Source organism: Prionailurus viverrinus, chromosome D2 (genome assembly GCF_022837055.1).
Source record: "Prionailurus viverrinus isolate Anna chromosome D2, UM_Priviv_1.0, whole genome shotgun sequence".
NCBI classification, from domain to species: domain Eukaryota; kingdom Metazoa; phylum Chordata; class Mammalia; order Carnivora; family Felidae; genus Prionailurus; species Prionailurus viverrinus.
The window spans coordinates 30262210-30282127 of record NC_062571.1 but is presented as its reverse complement, the minus strand read 5'-3'; the positions used below and the strand labels follow the sequence as shown (position 1 = coordinate 30282127).

At 41.9% G+C, this 19918-nt stretch overlaps 2 protein-coding genes across 6 annotated transcripts in view; one reads left to right on the top strand and one right to left on the bottom strand.

Moving 5' to 3' along the window:
• Window positions 1-11506, bottom strand: part of TET1 (tet methylcytosine dioxygenase 1) — a 128678-nt gene extending 117172 nt beyond the window's left edge. For all 5 annotated transcript variants that reach the window (XM_047826018.1, XM_047826019.1, XM_047826020.1 and 2 more), the window contains exon 1: window positions 9599-11506. In XM_047826018.1, coding sequence (XP_047681974.1) covers window positions 9599-11506 — 1908 coding nt within the window. The remainder of the gene's footprint in view (window positions 1-9598) is intronic.
• A 6563-nt stretch (window positions 11507-18069) lies between these two features.
• Window positions 18070-19521, top strand: LOC125147588 (basic salivary proline-rich protein 2-like). Its single transcript, XM_047824672.1, has 2 exons — window positions 18070-18119; window positions 18732-19521. The coding sequence occupies exons 1-2, from the start codon at window positions 18070-18072 to the stop codon at window positions 19519-19521; spliced, it is 840 nt and encodes a 279-aa protein (XP_047680628.1).
• Window positions 19522-19918: the final 397 nt, after the last annotated feature.

The following is a 19918-nucleotide window of genomic DNA, read 5'->3' as shown; positions in this document are numbered from 1 at the left end:
TTAGAGAGAGGGTGTGCATGAGCAGAGGAGAGGAGCAGAGGGGTAGATGGAGAGGGAGAGAGGGAGGGAAGGAGAGAGAGGGAGAGAGGTGGGGGGTGGGGAGAGAGAGAGAGACAGAGAGAATCCCCAAAAGGTTCCATGCTCAGCATGGAGTCTCACATGGGGCTGGATCCCATGACCCTGTAATCATGACCCTAGCTGAAATCAAGAGATGGACATGCAACCGAATGAGCCACCCAGGTGTCTCCCATTTTTTTCAAAGTCTTACATTTTTTATAAGATTTCATTCTTTCATTTATTAACTGAATCATTTGTTCACCAAACATTTATTGAGCAATTATTATGTGCCAGTACCTGCTAAATCCTAGGCTTGGGCTTTAAAGTAATTTAAACATCTCACTTCTAATCATTTTCTCTCTGTAGGGGAACACTGACTTTTTTTAAGTTTGAGAGAGAGAGAGAGAGAGAGAGAGAGAGAGAGAGAGAGAATTCCAAGCAGGCTCCACACTGACAGTGTAGAGCCAGATATGGAGCTTTAACTCAGGAACTATGGGATCGTGACCTGAGCTGAAACCAAGAGCCAGACACTTAACTGACTGAGCTACCCAGGCACCTCTATGACTTTCTTTTAAGAACTGTGACTCAATAATTTTTTTTAGTTTATTTATTATTTTTTAAATAATCTCCACACCCAACATGGGGCTCAAACTCACAACCGGAGATCAAGAGTCACATGCTCTTCTGACTGAGCCAGCCAGGTGCCCCTGTGACTGAGTATTAATGGAACATAATTAAAGTGGAAGAAAAGCAAGATTTCTCTTTTGTTTCCTTCATAGTCAACTGAAGAGCTGATGATAATTAGCCAAGCTTTCTGGATACTCATGACTTGAGTACTGAATCTCATTATCAGATTAATAATCTGAATTACTCTGATTAGTTTGATTCACTTGCTAGTTGTATTATTTTAATATGATAATAATGCAAAAAGAGAAGAGCTCGCCTCTCTCCTGGTAACACAAGTACCACATGTATCAAAGTGCAACAATGACTGGCTACTTTATAAAGAGAATGACTGTTGCAGCTTTGAAATCATGAACTCTTGAAATACTATTTTGGAACATGGAAACCAAGAGTCTGACCAACAAAAGGAACTATGGAGTTAAGTTCTGTAGTAAAGTGAACATGTACCATACTATGGTGCTCACTATCATATAATAGTATAATGTGGATAATGCCGACACTAGATGAAGGTGTTCTCCAGTTCCACACACTTTCCTTCTTGGTTAAGATGATATACACAAAATGGCAAGTAAGATTTGAACCACATTGACAAGATTCTGGAAACTAACACCTGAGGTCAGAATCAATCAAGGTCACCATGGTTTTGTTGACATAGTTGGGGTTTACACATGCAAGGATCCTAGACACCAAAGGGTTTTTTCCCTACAGTCAGCTCTGTCCTGGATATGCTACCAAAGCCTCAGTAGTGATCCAAAGAGATTCCTTAAAGGCATATTTAAGGACATACAACATCTGCCCTCAATTGAAGGAGTTAGTAGCAAAAATTTGTTCCATATGCCGTATACAACATAAACCAAAATGAGTTCCGACTGTTTATAAATACTAAAAAAGCAGTAGCCGGGAGAGGCTTGTCCCACCTCACTCCCACTAGAATGAATAAAATAAAATAAAACAAATATGTCAGCCAATTCTGAAATGATAGCTCTGGAACTAGACTGTTACCACACTATTCACAAAATAGTGGACAGTCAGTGGCTCAATTTGTATCATACAATACTACTGGACTTTTAGCTTTGCAAGTATAACTTATGGGGGTATTGTTATTCGTCCAGAGAGAATATGCATTAGCTAAGAAGATAGCATGGTAACGGCACATTTTACAGTGTTTTCTAGTATACTGCTATTTAATCTGACCAAACATATAATAACCCTTCAATACTTTGGGAAAAAAAATCATTAACTAGAGTAAATACAAGAGATTATTTCAATTTGGCAGCCAAATAAATCAACAACTGCTTGTTGATTTAATTAATGTTAATTAAATGTGTGATGTACTATACCCCAACCATTAGGATACAGATATATAATTCAATACCCTGTGCTCAGAAACATATCAACAAACAGCTGTGTTTTGTTTACTTTTGTTTTTGTACACACTAAAAATTATTTGCAAAAGTGTAGTCTGGCCAAACACCTACTCTCTGCCTCTAAAAAGTACCCCCTTTCCTTTTTTTTTTTCCTTACTTGTAACATTATCAAACAAACAGGGTAATGCATAGGTCATAAAATGCTAAATTACAAATACACAGAGGTATCACCAGCCAAGAATAAAATCCTAGATGCCTATGAATTATAAAGTTAGTGGTTTTAATTATTTGCATTTTGGACTGTTCAGACAGTAACCTGAACTAAATTTGGCAGAAAAATAACATTTTATATTTCAACCAAAAGATATCTCTGCGGAGACTATCTAACCACCTTGTTGACAAATAAAAACAATTCTTTGTGGGAGACAAAAATGTGATCTATGACCAAAAAAAGCAATAGTAGCTAGCTTTTTGGCAAATGGCACATGCTAAGTATATTTTAGACAAAAATTTTTTTTTAACAATTCTGTTTTTGAAATATACATTTGTTTAGGGCACTTGGGTGCCTCAGTTGGTTAAACGTAGACTCTTGATTTCAGCTCAGGTAATGATCTCATGGGTTCATGAGATAGACCCCAACATCAGGTCCTACACTGCTAGTGTGGAGACTGCTTGAGATTCTCTCTCTTCATCACAATAAATAAACATTAAAAAAAATTATCGGGGTGCCTGGGTGGCTCAGTCGATTAAGCATCTGACTTCAGCTCAGGTCATGATCTCCAAGTTCAAGAGTTCAAACCCCGTATCAGGCTCTGTGCTGACAGCTCGGAGCCTGGAGCCTGCTTAGGATTCTCTGTCTCCCTCTCTCTCTGCCCCTCCTACCAGTGCTCAGGCACTCTCTCTCTCTCTCTCTCTCTCAAAAATAAACAAACATTAAAAAAAACATTTTTAAAGAATAACTTAAAAAAAATAATTATCCATCTTGACTCCTTATACCATACGCAGAAGTCAATTCCCGATATACTTTACATCTAAATGTGAAAAATTTTTTAAAGTGACTTTTTAAAATTTATTTATTTATTTTTGAGGAGGGGAGGGGCAGAAAGGGAGAGAGAATCCCAAGCAGGCTCCGCGCTGTTAGCACTGAGACTGAGGTGGGGCTCGAATGCACAAACTACGAGTTCATTTCCTGAGCCAAAATCAAGAGACAGATGCTTAACCGACTGAGCCACCCAGGAGCCCCAAATAGACAAAATTTTCTTAAACAGGACATAAAGGAAAGAAAGCATTGTTAAGTTGAACATTGAAGTTAAAATTTTCCATTCATTAAAAAGCATGATGGGAGGGCGCCTGGGTGGCTCAGTCGGTTGAGCGTCCGAATTCAGCTCAGGTCACCATCTCACGGTCCGTGAGTTCGAGCCCCGCGTCCGGCTCTGGGCTGATGGCTCAGAGCCTGGAGCCTGCTTCCAATTCTGTGTCTCCCTCTCTCTCTGCCCCTGCCCCATTCATGCTCTGTCTCTCTCTGTCTCAAAAATAAATAAACATTAAAAATAAATAAATAAATAAATAAATAAATAAATAAATAAATAAAAAGCATGATAGGGGTGCCTGGGTGGCTCAGTGGGTTGAGCGTCTGATACGATCTCAGTTTGTTTGTGAATTCGAGCCCCACATCGGGCTGACTGCTGTCAGTCTGTCAGTGCAGAGCCTGCTTCAGAGCCTCTGTTCTCCTCTCTCTGCACCTCCCCTGATTGCACTCTCCTAAAAATAAAAATATTTCAAAAATTAAAAAAAAAAATTTATCAATAAAACATAATGGGGGTGCCTGGGTGGCACAGTAGGTTAAATCCTCCAACTCTTGATCTCTGGTCAGGTCATGATCTCATCGTTCATGAATTTGAGCCCCCCAAGGGGCTCTGCACTCATGGTGCAGAGCCTGCTTGGGACTCTGTCTCTCCTTCTCTCTGCCCCTCCCCCACTTTTGTGCACACTCTCTCTTTCAAAATAAATGAATAAACTTAAAAAAAATTTTTCAACATAATAAACTCTTAAATAAACTTTAAAAAGGCATAATAAACTCTTATAAACCAATAATGAAAAGGCAGAAAAACCAATTTAAAGATGGACAAAGACTATCTAAATGGCTAAGAAGCAACTAAAAAGTAGCTCAATTTCATTAGTTATCAAGAAAATACTATGTAGTGGTACCACTACACATCCAACAAAGTTATTAAAGAAGACAGAAAATAGCAAATGTTGACAAGGATGTGGAGCAAGTAGAACTCTCATACATGACTGATGAAGAGTCTTAATTGAACAACCACAGCTGTTGAATAATAACGAAAGCTAAACATCTGCATAGTCTATGACCCAGCAATTCCATTCCTAGGAATATACAATAGAACACACACATATATTCACCAAAAGGCATTCATGATAATGTGCACAGTAGCAGTACTGATCATTAAGAGTAGAATGGATGAGGGGCGCCTGGGTGGCTCAGTCGGTTGAGCATCCGACTTTGGCTCAGGTCATGATCTCACGGTCCGTGAGTTCAAGCCCCATGTCGGGCTCTATGCTGGGCTCTGTGCTGACAGCATGGAGCCTGGAGCCTGCTTCGAGTCTGTGTCTCCCTCTCTCTGACCCTCCCCTGTTCATGCTCTGTCTCTCTCTGTCTCAAAAATAAATAAAAACATTAAAAAAAAAATTTTTAAAACAGACACTTGCTAATATTATAAAAAAAAAAAAAGAGTAGAATGGATGAATGTATTGTGATATAAACATACAATGGAACACCATACTGCAATAAAAATGAATAACTATAAGCAACATTACTGAATATTAAGCAAAGAAACCAGAAACAAGAGTTTACAATTGTTGTTTGTTCCCTCAGAATGAACTTCCCTCAAAGAAGTGTTCCCTGTGTTCTCCTCTGCCTCTCCAGGACTTTTGGATGGGCAGATCTATCTACTGCCAGAGTAAGGACAACATAATACATTCTTCAGGATCAGCTTTGTCAGTGATAAAAGTGACCTTTTGGAGGAGGGGAAGAGCAAGAGAGAGCAAAAAATATGAATATCAAGTATAGGGGGAAATGTGAAATAGAATATCAACAGGGGTGTCTGGGTGGCTCAGTCGGTTGAGTGTTGGACTCTGATTTCGGCTCACATCATGATCTCACCGTTCAGGGCATCCAGCCCTCTGTCAGACTCTGCAATGACAGTGCCGAGCCTACTTGGGATTCTCTCTCTCCCTCTCTCTACCCCTTCCCTGTGTGCACCCTCTCTCTATGAAAATAAATTAACATTTTTTTAAAATGTGGTTTTAAAGAATATAAAAAAAAATGGGGGAACCTGGCTGGCTCCATCAGTAGAGCATGAGACTCTTGATCTCAGGGTTCTAAGCTTGAGCCCCAAGGTAAGTATAGAGATTTCTTAAAAATAAAAATCTTGAAAAAAAGGAGGAAAATCTCTTAGAGTTGAAAGCTAAGCTCGCTAATAGATTTAGAAGAAATGATGGAAACAGAATCACTATTTGGCAGCCATCAGGCAAAACTCACTAATAAATGTAAAACTAGGGGGTAAAAGTTTGAGGGATAGCAGGATATTTACAAAGTCTCAGTCTCCCTATAAGATATTCATTAAGCATATAAAGTGAAAACTACTGACTTTACAATGGAGAATTCTGGAAGATATTACCTTAAGCAAGAGATCAAAATTAAGATCATAGGAGTGCCTGGGTGGTTCAGTAGGTTAAGCGTCCAACTTCAGCTCAGGTCTTGATCTCAGGGTTCATGAGTCTAAGCCCTGCATCAGGGTCTCTGCTGTCAGTGCAGAGCCTGCTTTGAATCCTCTGTCTCTCTCTCTCTCTCTCTCTCTCTCTCTCTCTCTCTCTCTGCCCTTCCCCTGCTCATGCTCTACCTCAGTCTGTCTCTCAAAATAAATAAATCTTAAAAAAAAATAAGATCATAATAGTAGGACAAACTGACATCATGTCCCACCTGATAAGAAGACATTCCTACAAAAATGTATAACCCAAACCTCATCATGAGGAAACATTAAACAGACTCAAATTACAAAATAAGTGATCTGCACTTTGTAAAAGCATCATAAAGGACGAATCCTGAGGAACTGTCCTATGACACCCCCCGAAGAAATAGAGTATGTATTGTATGATTCTATTTATATCAAATTCTAGAAAATAAAAAAACTATAGTGACAAAAGATACTATTTGCCTAACAGAAAGGGTGCAGGGAGGGGGTAGGGACTACAAAGGGGCACAAAGGAATTTTTGGTGGTGATGGCTTTTGTGCTAATAGTTGCACAGTGTATACATTATGTCATAGCTATCAAATTATATACTTTATATTCTCTCTTTTTAAAAAAAATTTTTTTAATGTTTATTCATTTTCGAGAGACAGAGTATGAGCGGGGAAGGAGCAGAGAGAGAGGGAGACACAGAATCGGAAGCAAACTCCAGGCTCTGAGCTGTCAGCACAAAGCCCGACGTGGGGCTCAAACTCACGAACTGTGAGATCATGACCTGAGCTGAAGTTGGACGCTTAACCAACTGAGCCACCCAGGCACCCCCCCCACCTCTTTTTTAAGTTTATTTATTTTTGAGAGAGAGAGTGCGTGGGTGAAGGAGGGGAAGAGAGAGGGGGAGACAGAGAATCTCTGTGCTATCAGCAGAGACCAATGCAAGCCTGACTCAGGGCTGGAACCCACAAACCATGAGATCATGACCTGAGCCGAAATCAAGAGTCAGATGCTTAATCAACTGAGTCACCCAGGTGCCCCTGCTTTATATTGTCTTATCATTTGACTTATTTAGCACATATCACCATGCCAAGTCTAGGCAGGCACTAGAAAAACAACCTGGGGAACACACACAAATAGTTGTGGCACAGTGAGGGGTGAGTGAATGGGTGGAGTCTTGTCAGATAGGGAAAGGAAGAATGTGTACCATAAACATGGACACTGAAGTTGGAACACACATGGTGAGCTTGGGGAAATACAAGTAGCTGGATACTACTGAAACTTCAAGATTAATATGAGAAGCAGTGACATGACAACAAACAAGACAGAGATCAGCTGTGTCAAGATCTTGAAGATCTTGTATTTTATGCTAAGAAAGTAGGCTTCACCTATACTTGGCAGGCACCAAAAGCTTTGCTCCATTTTTGTTTTGTTTTGAGTGAGATATATCACACATACAGAAGAGCACTAAATGTATTTAGGTAAGAGAATCATCAGGGATTTAGAAAGAAAACTCAGACTGTACTTAAGGAGAGGTTGTTCAACATCCTGACTTCTCTGCTAGCCAGTACACTGACAACTATATCCCCAGTGCACAACCCAGAGTTGAAGTGCAGTAAATACTTGCTGTGAGAGAGAGAACACTGAAATTGTCCCAATAAGGGATAAAGGCATCGTCTATAGAAGTGGCTAAGAAAATGGAGAGGAAGGAGTGCTCAGATCTCATAAACAAGAAATCTAGAAGAGGGAGAGGAAGGGATCAATGATGACTGAATTTTCCATTTGGGGTGACAATGCAGACAGTAAGCCATTAAGCCAAATATGTAATGACAAAAGAGGAGCAGGTCTAGGAAAAAAGAAAACAAATTCACTTACACCTATCAGAGACAGAGTGAGTACCTTTGGCAATGATGCCATTTGGCAATCTTACAGATCAGGAACTTACGAGGGAGGTCTCTGCTGTAAGATACTGCTGCTGCTAGGTATTGTCCATGTACGTTTGTAAATCATCAGGTTGCTGGCCACTCCCACATGTGTGAAGCCACTTGAGTAAAAATTACTCATTGCAGTAAGGTTTGGAATAACAGAGTATTTTATTTATTTAAAAAACTTTTGTAACGTTTATTCAGTTTTGAGAGACAGAGTGTGAGCGGGAGAGGGGCAGAGAGAGGGAGACACAGAATCTAAAGCAGGCTCCAGGCTCTGAGCAGTCAGCACAGAGCCCGACCTGAGCTGAACTAGGATGCTTAACTGACTGAGCCACCCAGGTGCCCTTGGAATAACAGAGTATTTTAGAAACACCTTAGGGGTGCCTGGGTGGCTCAGTCGGTTAAGCGTCCAACTCTTGATTTTGGCTCAGGTCATGATTTCATGGTTCATGGATTCACACGCCCCACATCGGGCTTTGCATAGACTGTGGAGTCTGCTTGGGATTCTCTCTCTCCCTCTCTCTCTCTCTGCCTCTCCCCTGCTCACTCTCGCTCTCTATCTCAAAATAAATAAATAAACATTAAAAATTTTTAAGGAAAGCAAAAATAATATACAAACAAGGAAGGGGACAAAACATAAGAGACTCTTAAATATAGAGAACAAACAGAGGGTTGTTGGAGGGGGAGTGGGCTAAATGGGTAAGGGACATTAAGGAAGATACTTGTTGGGATGAGCACTGGGTGTTATACATGGGGGACGAATCACTGGAATCTACTCCTGAAATCATTGTTGCGCTATATGCTAACTAAGTTGGATGTAAATTAAAATATTAATTAATTAATTAAAAAAAATTTTTTTTAATTTAAAGAAACACCTTAAATGCCCATCAATATATGATTAGTTAAATGTCTGATCTCTTGTTTGCAATGGGTCAAATAGAAAGTCAGCATTTTGGATAGATAAGAATGAAATAGAAAAGACTAACTTAAATTTAAGCTCACAATACTTTAAAATTAATCTCTTCTACTATACCTTTATTCACAGCAGACACAAAATAAGCATAACTTCAAGTGAGTGATCTAAAAATCATAAAACACCAAGTTGGCATGTGTTTTAAAGGTCTGAAAAGCAAGTTTAAGTATTAACCAAGTTCCATAAAAACCTTTAAATAAAGTCTAAGTCAACCAATACTTTTAGTGCCTTGGGTTCATCAACTGTAATAATGAGAACTAAGGTTTATGTACCACTTTAGAGTTTACAAATTCTTTTTAACTTCTGATGACCATTTAATCCTAACCACATGAGATATGTAGAGCAAGTGGAAATCACCTACCAAAAGGTGCGATGAAAGCTTTATTGTTGTTTCACCTTCAAGGCAAATTTTCAAAATTAACGATACCGACCATTTTATTCTTTCAAAAGAAAAGAAGTTTAACTCCTCTGGTTCCTCAAGCTGCAAGGGAGTTAATGAATGTTCCACTGTTAATTTAAATTTAAGTTAAACCTGTAACTTCCAAAAAAAGACACACAACTAGCCAAAATAAGGCAAAGTGGAAATCTTTGCAAAACCATGTTTCATGTCACTGCTCTGTCTCATCAAATCCTTTAATGTAAAATTTTATGTTCTAGTTTTGTGAGACAAATTCTAAAAATAAGCTAATGTATCACTGCACAAGACATATTTCAGGTAGATCCATACATTCTTATAGATAATATAACATTTTATCAAAGTAAAGTGTTCTGCACAAATCACTCTATGAAAGTCTTACAGGCGTCTCCCAGCCCCTGGGACGTTTACTTACCTCCGAAGGCACAATGACGGATGGTTTCTTTTTCAGTTCCTCACATTTCCTCTTCTTACAGATCTGATGGCTATTCTTTCTGTTCTTACAGTAAGTACATTCACCACAATTGGTCTTCTGCTGGCAGGGCCCACACACCCCACACCGCTTTCGTTTCTTCTTTTCCAAAGTAGGTAGCAAAGTTGTATAGGAGGAAGGGGAGGCCCTGGCAATTGAACCTGGCCTAGATACCACTGTGGTATTGATGTCAACCATGCTGGTCACGCTGATCTGGGAGCTCCCTCCTTCCAATTTGCTGGGACCAGCCTGGGAGAGTTGGGTAATGCCCTGTGAAGCATGGAAGAGTCCTCTCTCAGGGGCTAAGGTGAACGCCTGAGTGTTAGCTGGCAGAAAGCTTATATGAACCTGCTTCTGATTTTCTATATTGCTAATAGTCATCACAGGAGGTACCGAACTTATCTCAGAGTTTAATGATGGCTGAGGAGTGTGACCTGAGCCCAAAGGCAAAATCTGCATTGCTCCCTGGACCTCAAGCCCATATGAAACAGTGCTCTGGGGCTCAGGCCATTCTGGGAGAACACTATAGGTAGCAATTGGGTTTAGCGGAGCAGGAACAAAGATAGGTGGGTCTGAGGCAGTACCGCCACCCATCCCAAGGATTTGTTGGTCTAGGATAGCACCAAAGACCTCTCCTTGGACTGGAATAGCACCAGGAATCTCTGGTGGGGCTGGGGTCTCATCCAGAGCCTCTCTGTGTACTGGGTTAGCACCAGGAACTTCCCATTGATGTGGGACAGCACTAAAAGCCTGTCCTAGGACAGGGGTGGTAGCAGGAATTGCCTGTTGATCTGGGGTAGCTTTGAGTACCTCTTGATTATCTGGTTTAGCACCAAGCGTTTCTTGTTCAGAGCTTGCCAAGAGGAGTTTTATTAATGAGGTAGGATATATTGACCCACCAATGGACAAACAGTTTCTAAGGTCCAATTCAGGTATAACCTTATTAAAGCTGGAGGTGGGGTAGCAATCATGTTCACTTTTGATAGGATCCAGGTAAGAATCAGATAGCTTAAGAGATTCTACTCGTGAACCCAAATCTTCTAACTGAATGCTGGAGTTTCCTTCGTAAGTAACCTTGAGGGCTGCTCTTTGGAGCAAAGGAGCACACAGAGTGTCCTGAGCAAACATTTTAGGGGAATCACTTGTATCAGTCAATGTCTCTTTAGAGAATAGTCCTTCACCACCATGTGTCCCTTCCAATGACCCAGAAGGGATCTCTACTGCAGGACCACTGTGAGTGGAGATAGTTATTTTGGTATCCTCCACCTTTTGGGACCAAGACTGGGTTGTCTCTTGGCTCTCACCTTCAATTAAAGATGCATTTTGTACACCAATTAGATTCTCTGTATCAGGAGCAATTAGGGGAACTTGGGTTGGAATTGAATCATTTTCTGAGTGTTTCACTCCTTTGTCAGTAACTACATTACAATCACATTCATGTTGCTTTTCTAAATGCTTAGCAGGTGGAATTTTCTTAGGTTTGGGTATGATCACTGGAGGTTGGGAGAGTCGTCTGCTAAGAGAGGTACTTCGGAGAGCCATTGTAAACCCATTGCAAGTTAAGGATTCTGGGTTCTGAAAAAGAACCTCAGTCCTATCCAAATTCATTCGTGCCGCTCCAGCCCTTGTCAGAAGGCTTCTGACTGGCATAGGTGTTTTGGGTTCTATTTTTTTCTTAACATCTCTTTCTTGAATTAATTGCTTTACTCCTTTTCCAGGGCTCACAGTCTTGACTGATGCCACATTTTTATTGGCTAGCTTAGATGTCTTCTTCAGTTGGCTGCTTTTCTTTCTGTTTAGATCTTCCCTCCTGATTAGTCTGGAAGGCCTTGCATGGCGGGATCGAGACATAGCTACAGAGTAGGAATAAATGAAAGGGCACAAGGAACAGAGTCATTGGTCCTTTGGAAAGTCTCGCCTCTGAGGAGAATCTGAATGTACCATGGTTGAGTTCAGCCCACAAAATTTTGGTCTGAAATAACAAAAAAAAACACTGGAAGTGAGTCTTTTTCCTATGTATTCTCCCATTCGAAATAAAATACTAACAATTATTAATCAAAATTGGGAATGAGAACGTTTACTGCAAAAGAAAAATATAATAAACACAAAAGATACTAACATATCCTTTAAACCCCAGATTCACAAATAAAGCTCCTTTAATTACTGTGACAAATGATTTAGCTGATGAAGTTCTACGAACAGGGTAAGCATGTGGGTTATTCTACATTAGAAACCACAATTGTTGTAGGTACATGTAGTTTAAAGATCAAATCCCAATCTTTACAAATTTTGGATACTTAAAAAATTATCTGTTAATCTTTCCTCAGCATATCACCACACAAGATGAGGTATCATCTGGTAAAACCAGAGAAGTTTATATAATTCAAGAAACTCTACTCGGAGATCTAGTAATATTAATACCACATTCCAATTAATAATCTACAAATTTTAAGCTTTACACATGCACACAAAAATGGCATAAAATCTTAGGAGTTAGTATTGACAGATTAGGTTACAGATAAGACTCACGGGTCCAACAAATATCTGTTGAGTACCTACTATGTATAAGGAAGGCATTGTGGTGGGCACTGCCCACACCCAGAAATGAGGTCCCTCTTTTCTCTTTCACCCGACTTAATCCAAAGACTGCTGGTTCTAAATCCCTTCTACCAAGGATCCCAAAAGTCTCATGATGAATGCCTAGGCAAGGAAATTGGAAATAAAGAGAAAATGAGATAATTAGAACAGTAAAGCATACTAGGCAAGCAACTATTATTTGAAAGGTAAGCAAGAAAAAGGAGAAAATGAAAGGGGACTAAGAGCTACCACTGTCTTTTGGTCTCCTTTGATTGCTTACCCTAACCCAAAATAAGACCAAACTATGAGTAAGAATGAAGCTCACCATACAAGATGTATCAGTCTATTCCCTAAAGATCACAGAATCAAGAGTGGGACAGCTGGGTTGGTGAGGATTCTTTAACAGTTAACACGTTGTTGGATTTGTAAGAAAATATGTTGTAGGAGAATAGTTACCAAAAACTTGGTCTGCAACCAAGTGATCAACAGTCTGTGGCAAAATCAGGGGCAAAAAGGGCAGTATAAAGTTTTTCCATAAAGTTGAATTTATTCATTTTAGACAACTCTTCCTTACTCTGAAATGCCTCCCTGTTTTCTCTCATTAAAATGTCCTTTCTTTTAGAAAAGTAAAAGTCCTTTATTTTTTTGAAAAGGTAGGGATAGATTTATTTTATAATGTTATTACTTGGCCAAGTAAAAACTTGACAGCCCTCTATCATTCTCAAGTTGTGCATTTGTTTTTGTTGCACTGATCTGATCCAGGTAATCCTGGGACACACTGGTGGGTTTAGTGGCTAGAGAGATGTGCCCCATCAGAAGGCTGCGAGTTTGAATTTGTGATCACCTGCTAGTTCCTTCCACATCCTATTTAACTGAATCAAGGTTTCTACATCTGAACTGAGGTCGTTTTGAGGTATCATTGGGCTCCTACAGGAAAAGCTTATGTGAGGTTGAGGAGGGAGCGGGGAAGGTAAGGGAAGGACTTTGGAAATAGACAGACTTGGGTTCAGTTTCCAGCTCAGAAACATTACTAGCCATGTGATTCTGATAAATTCTTCAGTCTCTCTATACCTCAGTTTCCTCATGTGTAATAGAATAGGAAGCATAATAGTACTGACCTCACTGGGTTACCATGAGAATAAAATGAGATGAGTTGTATAAACACTTAGCATAGTGCTGGCATATACTTAGGTGTTTAATAATAAATGGGAACTTAAAAAAATAAAGGCTGCTTATAACTCCAAAAAACAAAAAAAGAGAGATAAGCTAAATGGTTATCATTATGGAATCAGTTTAACCCAGTCTGCCATACACTGCAAAACAAGATTTAGTTCTTCTGTTTCTGTTATCACCTAACACATAGTAAGCTACACACTGCAATAAAAGACCCCAGAGCACTCATTGAGTTAAAGTCAAAGCCTTTAGGATATTTTTCTTGGGGCGCCTGGGTGGCTCAGTTGGTTAAGCATCCGACTTTGGCTCAGGTCATGATCTCATGGTTTGTGGGTTTGAGCCCCATGTCGGGCTCTGTGCTGACAGCTCAGAGCCTGGAGCCTGCTTCAGATTCTGGGTCTCCCTCTCTCTCTGACCCTCCCCCATTCATGCTCTATCTCTCTCTGTTTCAAAAATAAATAAACATTAAAAAAAAAAATTAAGATATTTTTCTCTCTGTGCCCCTCCTGCACTCTCTATCTCTCAAAATAAATAAGTAAACTTTAAAAAGAAATAATGATAGCCTTTTTGTTTCTTTTTTTTTTTTAAGATTTTATTTTTAAGAAATCTCTACACCCAGTGTGGGGCTCAAACTCACAACCTTGAGATCAAGAGTCAGAAGCTCCACCAACTGAGCCAGCCAGGCACCCCAAGACAGATTTTTGATTTTTTACTTAATTTTTCCCCCAAGACAGACTTTTTAATTATTTTATTTTTAATGTTTATTTATTTATTTTTGAGAGACAGACATTGAGTGAGCATGAGCGGGAGAGAGAGAGAGAGAGAGAGAGAGAGAGAGAGGGAGAGGAAGACAGAGAGTCCAATGCAGTCTCAAAGCCATCAGTGCAGAGTCCATGAGGGGCTTGGGGCTTGAACTCACAAACTGAGAGATCATGACCTCAGCTAAGCATGGCCAACTGAGCCACTCAGGCAAGTGCCCCGTCCCCACCTCAAGACAGACTTTTTAAATGGGCAGCGATAACATTAACTACAAGAAAAATAAGTTTGATAAATGTGTGCTAAATACAAACACTAGACTGGAGAATACTGGAGTTCTTGGTATCTAAACTTACTGCTTTCCCCCTTTAAAAAAAAAAAGGTTTTTGGCTTGCACTAATTTTTTGGCTGTGAAAAACTGTTAGATATTTTCTCCAAAGACCATTGCTTTTTGTACCAGTATTTTTAGAAAACAAAAGACATTCCAATTCTAATCTCCAGAAAGTCAGCAGTCTTTATAAGGATGTTTTTTCAGATAGCAAAAAGCAATCCTTTCCATTCTTTAGAAATTCAACAATATCAGTATAAGCTTGCTTTATCTCTTGCATCAAGATTGCATTTCTAAAAAATTATTAGGAGCATATAATCTAGGTATTGCAATAGGCCACGAAAATTAAAATTCACGTTATGTAGGCAAGTAATCTGGATATACCAGAAGGTGTCATGGGATCTGCCTTTGAAAGTAGTTTATAAATTGATCTCAGCCTCATATATTCTTTTATATTTTTAAATTAAAGTGCTTTAGAAATTCAGCCTTGTAATTAAGATAATGTTTACCATTCAAACCTTATCTCCTGAAAAAGAGCCTGCCAAGGAAATGGAAAAGGTATGAGCAACATGGATTGGGAAGATGTGGTCTCTTTAAATGGTAACAGCCTTTTTATGAGATCGTGAAAGAGGCCAATGACCCCTGAAAAACCCAACTGCAGGGGAGAAACCACTGGGTACCACCCAGCCAAAGAAATAGACAATCAGAAACAAAATAAGGGCTCCCACAAGATCCTAATTTTATCACCCAAGGCTCCAATGATGAAATGTGACCTTCTTTTGTGATAAACTAAGTTATCCCCAGGGCTGAACTCTGGGAGGAGAGGCAACAAGCTTTTTTTGAAATTTGTGGGGGGAAAAAAACAATGCAGTCCATTCTATTAAATAGGTTCCTATTTAAATATGAAGTTATCCCCACAGATCTCCTGAAAATTATTTTCCTTTTTAACCTGTACACATTATTAAATGCTCCATTTCCCCCTTTTTTGTTACTTTTATTTATTATAGAGTACTTAAGTCCTACAAAAAGGTATATTTACAACCAAAAAGTAATTCCACTTACATTTTTCATTTCTGATGAAAATTGACGTTTCAATATTTCTCAAAATCAATTTTATTCTACCCTAGAATATATTGAAGAGTTCTGAGTGCTACAGAGATAGATATAGGATAACACGATCAGAGCAGAAAATAAGAGAATAGTGTCTCTGTTATTAAATACAGATCATAGGTCCTAATTATTTGCAATTGATACTATTCTGTGGGTTCTTATTTTCCTGGAAGAGAAAACAAAATGAAACAAGCAAACAAAACTCCCAACAATTGTGAGATATAAAACATTAGTTAACACATCTTTCCACCACAGGGCACCACAAATAAAAATTCTTTTTAATAAAATATCCTTCTGATGTAGAGGACTAGAGCAGTAGGAGATTCAAGAGGCCAACACATAATTTGAAACATGAAAAGACATGATGCCTACCTAAAGTAGAGAGTATAAGGTTAAAGACAGAGGGAAGAAGTGGCAGGAGCAGGAATAAATATTTGACTGTCTAAGGATTGACTAACTATTCACAAATAATTTAAACTTAACCTAACCAAACTGGTGAGCAAATAGGATCAGGTATTTTCCTCAATATTATTTGAGCTTACTAAGTACTCAATCTTTCCCTACAGAGGACCTTTTTTATAATTACTGAAGTAATTCCCTGGTCTAGAAAATAAAAAGTGACTTCATGAACTATGTCAGTTGTCTGTAAAGGACAATATTGACAACAGCACCATGTCAGAAAATTCTCTCCCACCTCCATCCCTCCTCCTTCTCCTGGATCTCCCAAAGTCCCTTGGGCAGGAAGTGGCTGAACTGATGTAACCATCCAGCCCGCATGTCAATTTAAAATTATATTGCAACCCTTCCCACTACCAGCAGTGGCCAAAAAAGTGGTGAGTATTTGCATTCATATGGCTGGAGGCAAAAGAAGCTCTGATTTCAGAGTCACTCCATTCAGCTCCTTAGAATTTAAAGGCTACTGCACTTGACTGAGAAATACAAGACTTACAGCATTTCTTTTAAAAGGCACCACCTGACTTAGTTTCCTCCAGCAACTAAGTTCTACATCTAAAGGAAGAGGAGGTGGGCGGGCGGCTTGCAGTTCCTAGATAGTCTTCTACCACAGGAAGTGTGAGAGCCCTCTGCACAAGGAAAGGCTGTTCAAGGAAACTCACTAGAATGCCAGCAGATTTAGTCAAAGGCTCCTTCCATATGTAAAACACCCCTGCTGCCCTGCAGAGAGCAAGAAAAAAAAAAGGCCTAAGAGAGCCACAGAAAAGGGAAGGGAGAAGTTAAAATGGAGATGGAAGGATTCTTCCAAAAACAAGAAAAGTATAAAACACACTGGGAATAGTAAAAAGCATAAGAAGGAAGAAAATGTCTAAAGGGGAAGGGGGAGTGGGCGAAAAACTAAGGGGAAGACTTTTGTAGTAATAAAGCTAGAATGTAAAAAAGATAACTGGGATCAAAACGCTGAAGACTAAAGGTAAAAAGACCTAGGGGAGAGAAAAAAGAAATTTAATTGTGCAGGGAAAGAAAAATAGATGCAAAGAGAGAGTGGGGGAGGGGATGGACAAACCAGATAAAGAAGATTGGAGAGGGAAGAGAAACAAAGAGCAGAAACAGTGGTGATCCAAACCTCAGACCCATCAATTCTGGAAAACCAGAGCTGAGTGCCATAGTTAATTCTCATTATAATGGTAAGTGATGGTCGCAGAGTTGTAAATCCGAGCTACTAATCTGTGCAAAGAGAAAGGGACAGTGTGTGCCAATAACTCCAGAATATCTTGATTCTGAAGTTTAACCGAAATCATAACCTGGCTTTAAACAGTGTCAGAGGCTGACAACCAACCTATTTAAGATCCCTCACTTGGGGAGGGAAGTGTAACCCAAAACTGGTAAAATCAGGAAACACGCCCAAAATCGCAGTGCCGAAGTCTTTCAGTTCTTGGAAATAATACGGACTAATCTCCAAGCATCTCCTTATCTATGCACCTATCTGGTGCACCACCCTTGTTTAATTGTAGTCATACATTCCTGATATGCTCTAAATAATTCTTGCCCTAACTGGTTAACAAGCCCCAAATACATGAGTATGGATGCATATATATCTGGCATCTTGGGCCTTAAGAAACCATCGTCTTTATTTTACTTCTTATCGTCGGAGGGGGAGGAGAAGGGAAGGTGAGCACATTTCGTTCGGGGCAGACCTGAGGCTGCTACCCTACAGCGCCGCCCTTCAACTCATCCCGGTGCGGTGCGCAGCGCACCCGGCGGACACTAGACCGTGCACCTTATCTTTAACTCGCTTAAGTCTCGAAGCACTTAACCTTTATCTCTTCATAAGCTATTACCATTACGTATTGTGCAGCTCGTTTGGTGCCCGAGAGTGGAACCGGGGAGAAGTGGCACAGGGGTGACCTATGCAAAATGGTTAATTTGGGAAAATGACGAGTTGGGGGCGGGGGAAAGACTCCTAATCCAAGCAATTTTTGTTCTTGGTGATATATTCATTTTTATTGGGTCAGAAATGCGCAATTTGGGTTCCCCATTCACGTGGAAGGCTGCTGGGGCGGGTCGGTAACCTCCTGACCACTTTTAGTGGAACTATACGGACTGCAAGTAGCCCTTCCAGAAGCTCTATCAGTTGAGGGTGTGGGTGAGAAGCAGGGCCGGGAAGGGAGGAAGAGAGGAGAGAGGGACAGGGAGAGAGATCCAGCCCCGTCCCTCCACGACACGTGAAGTGCCTGCGGCCCTGGCGGGACTCGGCCCCTCCCGGACGGCACCGCTCGTCGGAGGCACCCAGCTCTGCGCACCTCCCACCCCGGGGGCCAGCTCCCCGGACCCCGCGGGTGGGACTGACCAGACCGCAACGCCAGGGCGCTCCGCAACCCGGTGGCGCCCAAAAAAGGTTTTCAAAAGCCATTTTGACAGAACACTAATTCTACTCCCTATTCCCTACTTCCCGGATCGCTGTAACTCCAGGTCACCTCGGGTCAGACTCTAAAGTTTCATCTATGAAGTCCCTTCCCCGAAATGCTCAGGGAGGGAAGTGCCAACAGTTTCCCAAAGAAATCTGTCCCCTACACAAGCATGGGGGAGGGAGAAACCCTGTTTGGGGGTGCGCTTGATTGTGCGCCAGGACGGGCTCCTCACCCGCAACTTGCCCTAACTCTGCCTTCTCACCTTAAGGAGCCAGACCTGCGACTCTCCTCCGAGGCGCATCAGTCTCCGGCACTTTCAGGGATCCCCGCAGGCACACTTGCCCTCCCCCAAGCCCGGTTTGCGGCGGCGCCCGGGGTCCGAGCCCGCGGCGCCCCCGCCCCGCTCCCCTCGTCCAGCGCCGCAGCTGGGCCTCCGGGGCCGGCGGCCGCGTCCTCCGGCCGGGAGCATTGTTTACCACCCGCAACAAAAGCGCCCCAAGCGGCTCGGGGCAGGGGGTCGCCGCGGGGAGTGGGCCCACCCTAGCGGACCCGGAGGACCCGCGGACGCCGAGCTCCGGCCCTCACCCAGCCCTAGCCGAGTACCGCCCCTCGCACCCCCTTCCGGCCTCGGTGTGAGGGTCCCTGCAACCCTGCCCTCTGCCCCAGCCCCAACTCACCACTGGCCGGCGCCGGCTCCGAGGGCAGCGCGCGTGCCCCAGGCTCCAAGCCCGCACCAGCCCTCGGGTAAACTTTCCAACTCGCGCTGGTCCCCACAACTTGAGAGCCCAGAGTCTCGGCGGGCACGAGGGGCGCGAGCGGGCCCCGGGCGGACACCTACCGGCTGCCTGGCAGGGTCAGGGCCCGAGACCCTGGGGTGGGCGGCAGCTTCCCAAAGGTCCACAGAGGAGAAGCAGGTAGAGTTGCATGACTGGGGCGGGGCAGGGGGTTGTCCCAGGGGGCAGACCCGGGAGCCGAGGGGCCGGCGGCTGCGCGCACAAAGCAGTGCGGGAGCGGATTGCGCTGCCACTCCCCGCCAGGTCAGCCCCCCGGAGCAGTAGTGTCTCCCCAGGACAGACCTCTGGGAGTGAAGCAGGGGCTCTGCCTTGGCTGGACCCTGCACCGCTGAGCGAGAGTCAAAACGCGAGCTGGATTTCCCCAAACTGGAGCTGGACTCCCCTCTCGACCCTTACCCCTCCCCTTAGCCCTCCTCTCTCATAACACCTTTGTGTGTGTGGGGGGTGTGTGTGTGTGTGTGTGTGTGTGTGTGTGTGTGTGTGTGTGATGTCAAAGGAGAGTATTGGATAGGGAGAGAGGTGTTAAGGTTTTCTTGTCATTATCTTTTTTCGGAGGAGTTCTTGGGCTGAGAGAAAAATTTTAGGGTTTCTAAATTGAATGTTTATAGATAGATCAAGGGAGTGCCAGATCAGAGATGACACAACTGAGCAATATCTGAGT